Below are 13,467 nucleotides of genomic sequence, written 5' to 3' on the forward strand. Positions count from 1 at the left end.
AGTTTTGTATTCATGAGTTTTTTTTTTACTAATTGATGTTTATTTATTTTCGGGTTGGCAATATTTATCTTTTCTTTCTGCCAGTTTTGAATCCAGCCAATCCCTAATTTCTGTAATTAATTTTCTACCAATCACCATCTTCTTCTTCTTATTCTTCTTCTTCGATTTTGAGTGTAACTTTTAAATTCACCAATAAAATTGAGAGGGTGTGGCTGGTTTATTCGTGAAAGGTCTCGAACTTTCCCCAAGGGTTAATAAACTGCGGATTTTCTTGTCTCTTGGCCAGTTGATCATCATCTGAAGTAGTGTGTGTGTCAAGCAGGAGGCGGGAGGCGCCTCTTTCATCAGGCAGCAGTACACCAACAAGGCAATGGCCATATAACATCTTTATTTCTTGCTGGCTCCGCAGTTTAACCCGAGGGAGAGGTCCGAAACTTTAACTATGTAACCACTTTTCAGAAAATGTAACTTCTGCCGGCTTATGTAATAACTTCATCAAATCTTTAACTGTAAATCGGGGATAGAGTGTGATGTACATTCTTCGGCAGACAGAATATCAGCCATGTAATGGCCACATAAATTCTATCTTTCTAGCTGTCTCTGCAAACATATCCGAGGGGAAGGTCCGAATTTCTGACTATATAAACTGTTTGATGTAAACTTCTTCCTTTCCATGTAAAATTTCATAAATTCTTAAAACTGTAAATCGGGGATAGAGAGTGCGTTACCCTCTCGAGTTCCCCTTCAACTTGGTTTGAGGTGAGTACTATTTAGTACTGTTTTTCTTTCCTGTAATGTATTAACTTTCATTCTTGTCACCTCAGTAGCTTGGGATTAGCCCCTGTATCATCGGGCCGAGGGCCCTGTTAGGGTTTTAATACTTCATTATCTAGGAGTGCAAGTTTACGCCTCCATTCAGTTTGTGTTTCAGGCCATTAATTTAACCTGTTCTTTTCTACTAAGGCCCAGTAGGCTGGGTACTAGTTACCCCTGTGTACTACCTTTGTTAAGTGTAAATTGTGCCTTAAGAGGCCAGAGATCATAAAGTTTTGTGTAATGTTGCTGTAAGCGGGCTGTTAAAATTGGATGAGTGTTGGAGAGCACATAAGCTCTTTTGTAGTTTACTGTAATATTGAAGAATGCCTCTGGAAGGCTGTAAATTTGTTGGAGCAAAGTGCTCTTGAATTGGGGGATTTCTGCCTTGCCTAAATAATACCACTTTGAAATTGTAAATTTGTAACCTAGGGGCTTGAAGCCCAGAATTGTTAGAGTTCTGAATCTTGAATTTTTCTAATTTTTTGGAATTGTCATTGTACCTGTAACCTCATTATTTCACTGGGTGAAAAATTTGTTAAGTTTGAAATTCTGAAAGAAATATAACCTTTAGTTAAAGTGTTAACTCAATTTCTGACATCGCAGTTAGACCCATTCAACACCCGCACCTTCTTTCACCTCTTTCTGCTCCACGGATATCTCCGTAACACAGACCATTGACCCGAATGCTCTTGAGCTTAGCCGTTGTGCCAGTGAAAGTAGGGAGGATGGGGCTTCGATGCCCGGGATTGATTTCTGAAGTTTCTCATCCAGAAGATTTCCATCAAAATATTTATTTGTGAAATTAAGTTTTATAATCAGTGCCCTGAGGGCCTCCGTGGCTCAGGCAGCAGCGCATTGGCCTCTCACCACTGGGTTCTGTTGTTCAAATCCCTGTCACTCTATGTGAGATTTGTGCTGAACAATGTGGAGGTGGGACAGGTTTTTCTCTGGGTACTCTGATTTTCCCTGTCATCTTTCATTCTAGCAACACTCTCCATTATCATTTCATTTCATCTGTCAGTCATTAATCATTGCCGTAGAGAAGTGACAGGCCTCGGTAGCTGGCACAATTCCTATCCTCGCCACAAGTTGGGGGCTTCATTCATTCCATCCCTGACCCGGTCAATGACTGGAAAACAGGTTGCAGGTTTTCATTCATTCAATCAGTGCCCTGCCGAGCCCGGGACAGGTGCAGTACATGGATATGATTAGTGAGAAGTTCCCAACAGTTGACATTGAGCAGGTTCAGGATATAGAAAGAGAATGGGGGGCATACAGGGATGCTGTAGTAGAAACAGCAAGGGAATGCCTAGGAACAAGTGTGTGTAAATATGAGAAAAAGCAAACATTTTGGTGAAATGATGAAATTAGAACAACCTGTAAACGTAAAAGAAGGCTTATCAAAAATGGCTCCAAACGAGGGCTGATGCAGGCAGGGAATTGTATGTAGATGAAACAGAGCGATACAAATAGTTGTTGAATCCAAAAAGAAGTTGTGGGAAGATTTTGGTAATAACCTGGAAGGCTAGGTCAAGCAGCAGGGAAACCTTTCTGGACATTAATAAAGAATCTTAGGAAGGGAGGGAAAAAAGAAATGAACAGTGTGTTGGGTAATTCAGGTAAACTCATAATAGATCCCAGGGAATCACTGGACAGGTGGAGGGAATATTTTGAAAATCTTCTCAACATAAAAGGAAATCGTTCTGGTGGTGTCGCAGACAACCGAGCTCATGGGGAGGAGGAAAATGATGTTGGTGAAATTACGCTTGAGGAGGTGGAAAGGATGGTAAATAAACTCCATTGTCATAAAGCAGCAGGAATAGATGAAATTAGACCTGAAATGGTGAAGTATAGTGGGAAGGTAGGGATGAAATGGCTTTATAGAGTAGTAAGATTAGCATGGAGTGCTGGTAAGGTACCTTCAGATTGGACAAAAACAGTAATTCCACCTATCTATAAAGCAAGGGAATAGGAAGGATTGCAACAACTATTGAGGTATCTTATTGATTAGTAGGCTACACCAGCTAAAGTTATCACTGGCATCTTGGAAGGGAGGGTGCGATCAGTCATTGAGAGGAAGTTGGATAAAAACCAGTGTGGTTTCAAACCACAGAGGGGCTGTCAGGATCAGATTTTCAGTATGCGCCAGGTAATTGAAAAATGCTACGAGAGGAATTCACAGTTGTGTTTATGTTTTGTAGATCTAGAGAAAGCATATGACAGGGTACCAAGGGAAAAGATGTTCGCCATATAGGTCTATGGGATTAATGGTAGATTATTAAGATCAATCAGAGGCATTTATGTTGACAATTGGGCTGCAGTGAGAATTGATGGTAAAATGTGATCTTGGTTCAGGGTTATTACAGGGGTTAGACAAGGCTGTCATATTCCACCTTTGTTATTCGTAATTTACATGGATCATATGCTGAACGGTATACAGTGCCAGGGAGGGATTCAGTTAGGTGGAAATGTAGTAAGCAATCTGGCCTATACTGACAACTTGGTCTTAATGGCAGATTGTGCCGAAAGCCTGCAGTCTCATATATCATGGAACTTGAAATAGGTGCAATGAGAATGGGAGGAAAATTAGCCTTTCGAAGACTAAATTGATTTCAGTAGCTAAGAAATTCAACAAAATTGAATATCAAATTGATGACACAGACGTGGAAAAGGTAGATAATTTCAAGTATTTAGGTTGTGTGTTCTCCCAGGAGGGTAATATAGTAAGTGCGATTGAATCAACGTGCAGTAAAGCTAATGCATTGAGCTCACAGTTGCGATCAGTAGTATTTTGTAAGAAGGAAGTCAGCTCCTGTACAAAACTATCTTTACATCGGTCTGTTTTCAGACCAACTTTGCTTTACAGGAGCGAAAGCTGGGTGGACTCGTGATATATTATTCATAAGTTAGAAGTAACAGACATGAAAGTAGCGATTATGATTGCTGGTTGAAATAGGTGGAAACAATGGCAGGAGGGTACTTGGAATGAGGAGATAAATGCTGTTAGGAATGAACTCAATGGATGAAGCTGTAGGCATAAACTGGCTTTGGTGGTGGGGTCATGTAAGGCAAATGGAAGGGGATAGGTTACCTGGGAGAGTAATGGACTCTGTTATGGAGGGTAAGAGAAGTAGAGGGTGACCAAGATGATGACGGTTAGACTCAGTTTCTAACGATTTAATGATGAGAGGTGTAGAACTAAATGAAGCCACAGCACTAGTTGCAAATAGAGGATTGTGGCAACGTTTAGTAAATTCATAGAGGCTTGCAGACTGAACGCTGAAAGCCATAAGTGTCTATAATGATGTATGTAAGTTTTCATCTGTGACTTCATTGCCAATTATACTCATAGGGATGTTAAAAGTGTTGTACAAAAAGCAAGGAGTGTTTTGATATACAGTTTGGGAGATGAGAACATCACACCAGATTGGAGGCCTGTTTCCGTATGCTTAGTTTCATGAAATATTAATGAGCAAGTCCTTCATCACAGGCTGAGAACATTCCTCACATTCTGCGAACATCAGAGGGACTCTCTCCTTACAATCCTTGCTGCAGTCTTTGTTAACCCATGCAAAGATGGGGAAAACCAATTTCAAAGTAGTTTTTCTCAACATTTTGAAGGTGTTTGATATCATCATCTATTTGCATCGGAGGAGTGTCCTAGACAGTTCTCCTGTTCCATTAACACTTGTTGAACTAGTCTTATCTATGCATGAGAGTAATGAAACCCAAATAGAAGTGAACAAAGTTAATAAAATTAAGAATGGGAATCATGCAAGGATCACCACTCTCCCCTGTACTTAACCATAAGAGTGGGCAAGGAGTGTGATCGTGCTCCTCCCGTCTCCTGCTAAAATTACAGGAGCGTTATTGTGCTCTTCTCGCTAGTGCCAAAATAAACACTAATTATTGCGTGTTATTTCATTGATGGGAGGGAAAGCTAGTTGTTGTAGGATAATAAAGGCACAGAATTTTCATTATTGCCTGCAGCTTGTCACTACATTTTGTTGTTCAGAATTTATCAGTGCTTGAACTTAGCGTATGTTTTTAATGATTGGGTAACTCCTCCTTTTAATAAAGTTATTGGCTTTACGTCCCACTAACTAAATTTTTACGGTTTTCGGAGACACCGAGGTGCCAGAATTTTGTCCCACAGAAGTTCTTTTAGGTTCGAGTAAATCTACCAACACTAGATTGACGTATGCACACGTGCCAAGTCTCCCGATTTGAATGGGAGATTCCCGATTTTTCATCATTCCTCCCGATCTCCCGATCACCAGGTCCGATCTCCCGATTTTCAAAGCAATATCCGTAATTTTCGTATTATTTTAAACTCCCGCGGATTTCCTCGTTCTATCGATATATGGCTGAGTATGGCTGATCGATAGTAGTTCTAATAAAGATACCAGATGGCAGTACGGGGCACGGTGGCCAGTCATGTGCTGCTCTTTGGTCTATAATACAGTCATTCTCTTGGCAAGCGAGTCAAGCGAGTAACATTCTCTTTGGAGTAACCTGACCTCAGAAGTAGCATACCATATTTGTTTTACCCGGGGCAGGAGCTGCAGAAGTGATCGTGTTGTGCCTTAATATTTGTTTTGGCCAAAATGTCAAAAAAGAAATATGATGCAGTGTTTAAAAGTGCTTATAGGGAAGAGTTTCTGTGTTTGAGTGAATCCAGAAAGGGACCAACGTTCACATTCTGCACTATATGTAGGTGTGATTTTTCAGTTGCACATGGCGGGAAATACGATATACTCAAGCATGTGCAAACGAAAAAACATAAGGAGAGTGTCCAGTGTGTAGAAAGAAACCAGAAACTGAACTTTTCATGTAAAAATCAAGTTGTAAATCCTGTGACGAATGCCGAGGCGTTATTTACGTCATTTATAGTAGAACATAACCTGCCTGTAAATTGTGCTGATTATGCCAGACCTTTGTTTAGCAAAATGTTTCCTGATTCGGAAATCGCTAAACGATATGGGTGTGCTAGAATGAAAACAGTGGCTATCATTACAGAAATGTGCATGGAAGAAAGGGCTAAAATTGTATCACATTTGGAAGTGAATGCATTTTCTGTTGCTACTGATGGTAGCAATAAAAGTGACTTGAAGATATATCCCATTGTTGTAACATTTTTTAGGCCTGAACTCAATGAAATTCAGAGTTGTCTACTCTCTGTGCCTAATTTAGAAGGGGATGCTACTGGAGCTAACATTGCCAATCTTTTGCTCTCAACTTTTTGGGAATTCTGCATTCCATTAAAAAACTGCCTAGCTCTTCGTGCTGATAATGCTCCAGTAATGGTAGGATTAAAGAATGGTGTGGCAGGATGTTTGAAGTGGGTAAATAATAACATAATAATTGTAGGCTGTTCTTGTCACCTAATTAATCTTGCTGCGCAGAAGGGTGCAGCGTGCTTGCCCATAAATGTAGATGAAAGTATAATTGATATATTTTATTATCTGGAAAGGAGTGCAAGGAGGAAAGAATAGTTCAGAGATCAGGAAAATTCTGAAGCGTGTGCCTACTCGATGGTTATCACTAAGAAGGTGTTTAGATAGGATTTTGCTTCAGTGGGACCCTTTGGTTACATTATTCAGGAGCGAAATTTTGAGTAAGGATTCTCAGATGGGAACTTTGAAGACTTACAAAATTCCTAAGCACAGTTTAAGTGCAGATGAGTCTTGTTTGTCTGAAAACGTTAAGGATTGTCATAACATTTCATCTCACTCCTCAGTTAAAAGGAAAACCCAGTCATCAGCTTCACTAAAAAAAAAAAAATTGAAACTACTGATGACACTAAGAACCATGCATTGTCACATGAAGAATGACTTTTCCTGTTCCTTTCATCAAATTTACATAAATCTTTTTGCCTTTTTCTCTCAAGTTTTATGGATATCTCTGAGAATCCAAACGTAGCTCTTCAGTCAAGTATGCTGCACATCTACTTATTGAGGTCAGTTTTGGAGGAACTATTGAAGATTGTGATGGCAAGGTTTGTGAAACCAGATGTTATTAAAAAATCCTCCTCTCTCCTTGATGTAGATTATCATACTCCAGCAAATCAAGAGGACGATTGTGATCTGAACTCTACGTTTGTTTTAGTGAACACCATGAAGTCTGAGGAAAAATGCATATTCTTTAAGTCTGTTAGAAAGTGTTTCTCTTCATTGTGTGACTACATGGTACACAAATTTCCATTCAAAGGTTTAATTAATGCAGTAGTTGCAAATATTTCTGCTATAAGTAAGACATCATTTTCTAGCCTTAGATTTTTCATTAACAAGTGTCCGAACATTTTGACTAGTGAAACGGAACATTTGGATAAAAAAACTGATATTCTGCACTCCCAGTTCTGTAACTTTCATCTCGAAGAAACAGACCTGGCAAAAGGAAGAATTGATGTTCAATGGGCATTGGTAGTCAGATGAAATCAGCTGATGGTGTACTTAACTATGACAGACACTCTAAGGTGATGCTTGCTATTTTATCAATTCCACATAGCAATGCAGAATGTGAAAGGATTTTTAGCAGAGTCACAAAGACAAAAACACAGTTCAGATCCTTGCTGTCTGAACAAACTTTGGAGAAACTTTTAACCTTGAAATCGGTTCAGCAAGGCAAGTGCTTTGAGGAAAAATTTAGTTCCGAGTTTCTGAAGAGGGCTAAGTCAGCTACTGGTGTGTTGAACAACAATTAGTCGTAATGTGATCACCATGTTGAAGGATGAGAAGTCGCATGTTCCTACAGTTCAGGTATGTCCAGTATTTAGTATTCACATGTAAATGATGAAAAAAAAAAAAAATATGGGCAAATAGAATTGTTAATGTATTGAATTATAATGAATTTGTACATGTTCTGCCATCAGTGATGTGTCATAATACGTTGCGATTCGCTGCGAAATTTCTCCTGATATTTCACTTTTGAAAGTTGGCATATCTGCATATGTGAGCACCTTCAAAAACCACCGGGCTGAGCTAGGATCGAACCTACCAAGTTGGGGTCAGAAGGCCAGTGCCTCAACCGTCTGAGCCACTCGGACTGGCAACTCCACCTTTACGGTACTGTACAATATTATTCCTTTTTTATTTTATTTTAAAATGGGACATGTTTCGTCTCTTCCATGTAAGACATCTTCAGCTTAGATATAATTATAAAAAACACAAGATATTCTTGGCAACACTAAAACAATGACTTATCCATAAATTTTTAAGAGTCAAAATGACTCAATCTATCATATGTGGACACAGTTAAAAAACAGTTCTTGTTAAAATATTTTGTGTCATAGGAACAAATTACTAGATGATGGAAATTCCATTGAGTTTTGATTCTCAAAATAAAAAATCTGTGAAGATCACAATGTTCCAAAAGTGGATATAATATCTTAATTGGGTTAATGTCTTCTGAAGTTTATGGATGCTGGAGTGCATATGTATCTAGTGAGCAGGACTTGTTTTTCCTAGGTGGAATTTCCCAGTATACTGGTTGTGTTATCATCTAGTAATTTGTTCCTATGACACAAAATATTTTAACAACATGAACTGTTTTTAATTGTGTCCACATACATTAAACTGAGTCATTTTGACTCTTAAAAATTTACAGATTAGTCATTGTTTTAGTGTTACCATGAATATCATGTGTTTTTTATTACAAATATATTTAGGCTGAAGATGTCTCACATGGAAGAGATGAAACATGTCTATTTTTTAAATAAAATAAAAAGTTGTACAGTAGGAGTTACCCAATCATTAAAACCTATCTTGTTGAGGTTGACAATATGGATTATGAAATTTATTTCTTGTGGATGTTTTACTAACTGCCACCGGGTAGCTTGTGAAAATGGCAGCAAGGGATGATGTTGGCAGTGATATGTTTGCAAACGATGATGAGTTAGTGGAGTATTTGAACACTTCACCTTTTAATGGGAGTGATTCTGAGTATAATGACTCAGATAGTGACATTAGTGAGGTTATGGCGGGACCGCACGAGTAAGTGCTGCAGTTATATCTGGGAACAGGTCTACACGAAACTGAGGGAGTAATTAAACGTTAATCTTTTGCCTTAGAATTCCATTTGACTTCAGTTTTTTTTCATTTCAGACATCCTCCTATTTATTTTCAACCCAGACTTGAAATAGCTACGCATATTGGCAATTCCTTAATCCAGAATAACTCTCCATTTTACCACTAGTTATCATTGCAACCGAGTATGTTTCCTCAGATCAACTTTTGTACCATAATGCAACAAACTATACTGCCTAACCTAGTTCTACAGTTCTGCAAAATATTACATTTCTTGTATAGTCTGAGCATAAATGTTCAAATCCTGGTTAACTACCAAGTGGACATTTTAAAAACAGCAACAACTGGAATACAGTAATTTAACATATCACCTTGAAGAGTGATAATTTAGTCTGTAAGATTTATTTATGTATCTAGCTGAGGATGATCCAATCAAAGGGTCGAAACTAGTACTAGTGTTTTAAGATGTAAATAAGATTTGTATTTTATATCTTTGTATTGATCAGGTGGAACATCCCCTCCTTTGAATTTTATACACTCAGTGGCCAAACGTCATGGGAAGACACTGGATGTGATGTTAATAACGACTTGCTCCTCCACGACCCCTTGAAACGGCAGCAGTGCGGTGAGGCATCGACTCTACAAGGTGTTGGAATTGTTCTGGAGAGACCTGGACCCACATATCTTGCACTACTACCCACAATTGGTCTTGTGTAGTTGGTGCAGGGTTCATCGAGCGTACACCAGCGTCGACAGCTTGATTGGATTAAGATCGGAGGATGTGGAGGGCCAATCCATGGTCGTAACTTCACTGGAGTGCTCCTCCAACCACCTGCGTGTCACCACAGAGTGCTGACATGGCGCATTGTCCTGTTGAAACGTGGCATCTGCATCAGGGTACTCTAGGACCGGAAAGAGATGCAGATGGTCTGAAAGAATGTCTATATAACGTACACCTGTCAGCGCTCCCTGCAGCCGGACAATGGGACCTAATTCCGACTACGAGAACATGGCCCAGACCAGGACTGAGCCATCTCCTGCCTGGACACAACCTTGTTGACACTCAGGATCCATAGCTTCATGGGGCATACGTCACATTCTCATGTGCCCATCAGCTCGATAAAACTGGAACCGGGATTCATCGGATCATATCACACGCCGCCACTGTTCCATGGTCCATTGCCGATGTTCGCAGGCCCATGCACGTCGTTGAACTCTATGTAGAGGTGTCAGCAAAGGGACATGGGTTATGAAGCCTATGCGGTGCAGTTGCCTCCTTACAGTCCTGGTAGAAATGTGTTCCTGACTCCCAAGATTCAACTGGGCAATGATCTGACTCACAGTAGTCCGTCGAGTGCCTAGTATAGTTCGAGTAATGAACTTCATTCCGGTTCCATATTGACTTTAAATATCTAAGATAAAATTCTGAAAGAATTTAATTGTAAAGTCCACTTGTTCAATGCACGTTTGCCATTTGATAAATGGTCTGTCTAAAAACTACATAGGACATTTTTCGACCTAGCCTAGAGGTCATGATCAGCTAAAATAACATAAAAGATGAAAGACATATACACAACAGTGATTCATAAAAACCTTGAGATAAAAGACAATCAACAAATGCAATGAAACTCTAGGTTCTGCGGAGGCGACGTGATGTCCGTTCGTTAAACACCTGTGGTCTTGCCGTGCTGCGGTTTACGTGAGTGGTAACATTCTCTCTGCGATATTGAAGATCCACCCTCGACACTGTTGACCACGGAAACCCAAATTTGCGGGTAATCTCCGCAATGCTATGACCCATGCACCGTGTGCCCATGATCCCACGTTCAAAGTCGGTTAACTCGCGACGTGTTGTCATATTCAAGACACTGGTGTCTGTGACAGACTGCTCAGCTACGCCGCAGCTGGCCGCAATGCTCAAGGGTCATATGCGGTACATTTTCTAATGGTACACCCCTTCCCGTGACTTTTGGCCACTCAGTGCACTGTTTTATTTTACTGTATTTTATTGTATTGAATTGCGTTGTACTGTATTGTCATTTGGGAGTAGAGTACGTCACAGGGCCGTGGGTGTAGAGTGGTTCTTAGAAATAAGTGAATGTAGGTTTACAAAGATTTCTATCTATTTCTAATCTTTATTGATTCGATTCCATCTTCCTGAGTCTTCATCGTCATAGGCTGCATGAGAGTGGTGGATATACTTGGTTGAGGCTTGCTGCGCTTGGCTGCTTCGGCTTTCTTACCTTGTATGTATGATCTCTTACGCTCAAGCTCGGTTATTTTGGACTTTCTTGATTCCTATTAATTGCTTCTTTCTTTATTTTTCCCTTTGCAGAAGACTCAAACCTTCTTTAAATTAAGATTATTGGCACATTTCAGAAATTTTACCTTGTTTTCTTGATGCGGTATGGACCCAAAAGCTTATTATCATGTCTATAATAATTACAGGTTTTGGAGGCATCAATCCAAATAATTAATTTACTGTATTTGATGAAAGTTCCTGTTTGAGTGCTGCATGGTTTTTCTTGAACATTTTAAAAAAAGCTATCTCATGATTTTATGCATGAATCTGGTTTAAGTACTATAAACAGGAGTTAACATACTGTACATGAATGTTTGTTACCTTATGCAGAGTTCATTCAACTGCAGTTGTTGCTGTCGGAGTTCACTGTTGTGCGCTATGAGCCATCACAAGAAGTTAGATTAGACTACAAAGATGGGGGATTGGCTATAATTGAACAAATCATTTGCTCTCATTCCAGGTAAATCTTTCATATTTCATATACGAGATTATGTTATATATGTGAATAATCCTTGCACCATAACTTTAGGAGGGAAAATTCTAAAAAAAAATATTAGCTTTAATTTATGTTTCACTTACAAGAAATGAATCCTACTTAAAATATCAATTTATTTTAAAACACAGTACCATAATCTTTACCCTTATCATAATCTTAGAATGCTTTTGTAACATCAAGCTGGCTTTCACAATAATAAAAAACATGCAAAATTTAAAGTTACATTTTTAAAATTTAGTGCTTTTACCAGTATGTGCAAGAAATAATATTTGACTAGCATAATTTTACAACTGTATGTATTTTTTGTCACTAGCCTGTTATAGGATGGCATATAGGCTGCCCTAAACATTGGGAATGGACACTACTAAATAGATACACTGATATTTGCCCCAGACTTAGAACAATCACTTTTTACGTATTTAATCCCTAGTACTAGGCTGTCTCTTCCATTAGCTACACTGTACCGAACTCCAACTTCTCCTTCCTAGCTACCACTGAGGTCTTCACTCACTATCCTTCATATTTATAAACTCTGGAGATGGAGTATCCCAGTATTGTAAAGCCCCGAGGAGTTGACAAGACGTACTATGAAATTGTGGATGAGTGTGATAGAACAACAGGTGAGACAGAAAGTAGTGATGTGTAAAGAGTCATTTTGTTTCATGCCTGGCAAAGGAGCTATAGATGCCATTTTTGCTATGAGTCAATTAACCCGATGAGTGCTACGCCCGCCTATAGACGGGCTGACACGGCCGGTCCACCCGTGCTATGCCCGTCTATAGACGGTGCGCGAGAATTCTAATGTTTTTGAGTCTCCCGGTTCACTTTCGAGTGCGAATTTGATCTCTGGCATGTTCTGCCATCTGTCGGGCATTATGTAGAACTAACTGATCAGAGATTATAGCTTCGGGAAGTAACTTACAGAGCTTTTTGTAGACATCTGTGGAGTTCATCTGTGATGTAAACAAACATGGCGGAACAACAACTCATTTGCTCTTGCAGCGATGTTATTTCGGATCACAGAATCTTTCAGTTATTAACCCCAGCGGAAAGTGATGATGGAGATAATCATTTTAAGGAATTGTTAAGCGATTTTGAAAGGGAGAGTGATAGAGAGAGTGCCGAAAATATTGTATGTGAAGAAAATCATTGATTTTTTAGAAACTTTTGTGCCAGTGGAGTTGGTGCAGATAGTTGAACAAATCAGCATGTGCCAGTGGAGTTGGTGCAGATAGTTGAACAAATCAGCATCACATACAACCAGTAGAAAATATTCAACCATCACCACATTCTAGGTTTGGAAAGTATTTTAAAATATCAACTTATATACTTCTAAGAAGTTACATGTATTAGTTGCCTACAGATTTTAGGAAATATTATTATTTTGGCCTCCTTACTTTGTATAAAGGTAATGCACCCATGGGCTGATAAGTGTAATTTTGTTTTCTCTCAAAATAATATTAAACATAAGTGTAGGATTTTCCATTTGCATTTAGATTTATAAACAACCAACATTCACCTGCTCATTTGTCCCCTACTAGAACATCCCTGCACTACACAGGACCTAATCGAGGCGAACAACAAGGCCATCGGAGTTGCTACATTTTGGAAATGCTGACCGGACACGGAATGATGATGAACAACCAACATTTATAAACATTTTAAGCTAATCACCACACTGATAAGTTAAAAATTGAGGCTTCTACAAATTTATTTTTACATACGAATGGAAAAACTCAGCACTGAGGTACCAAACAGTCAACTGGTAACTCAGCACTTAAAAGGTTAAGAAGTCTAAGGAAGGAAATACGCCCTTGTCATTGGTCTTC

The 13,467-nt window shown here is 39.2% G+C and overlaps 1 protein-coding gene across 6 annotated transcripts in view; it reads left to right on the top strand.

The window, feature by feature from the left end:
- Positions 1-13,467, top strand: part of O-fut2 (O-fucosyltransferase 2) — a 188,420-nt gene that overhangs the window by 105,740 nt on the left and 69,213 nt on the right. For 4 of the 6 annotated variants that reach the window (XR_010860196.2, XM_068227594.1, XM_067147232.2 and 1 more), the window contains exon 8: positions 11,473-11,602. The exons of the other annotated variants lie outside the window; for them this stretch is intronic. Coding sequence is in view for 3 of the 4 variants with exons in the window: in XM_068227594.1 (XP_068083695.1) it covers positions 11,473-11,602 (130 nt within the window). In the remaining variant the exon portion in view is untranslated. The remainder of the gene's footprint in view (positions 1-11,472; positions 11,603-13,467) is intronic. 6 annotated transcript variants of the gene reach the window in all.

The sequence above is a fragment of the Anabrus simplex genome, chromosome 5 (genome assembly GCF_040414725.1).
Source record: "Anabrus simplex isolate iqAnaSimp1 chromosome 5, ASM4041472v1, whole genome shotgun sequence".
Taxonomy (NCBI): Eukaryota; Metazoa; Arthropoda; class Insecta; order Orthoptera; family Tettigoniidae; genus Anabrus; species Anabrus simplex.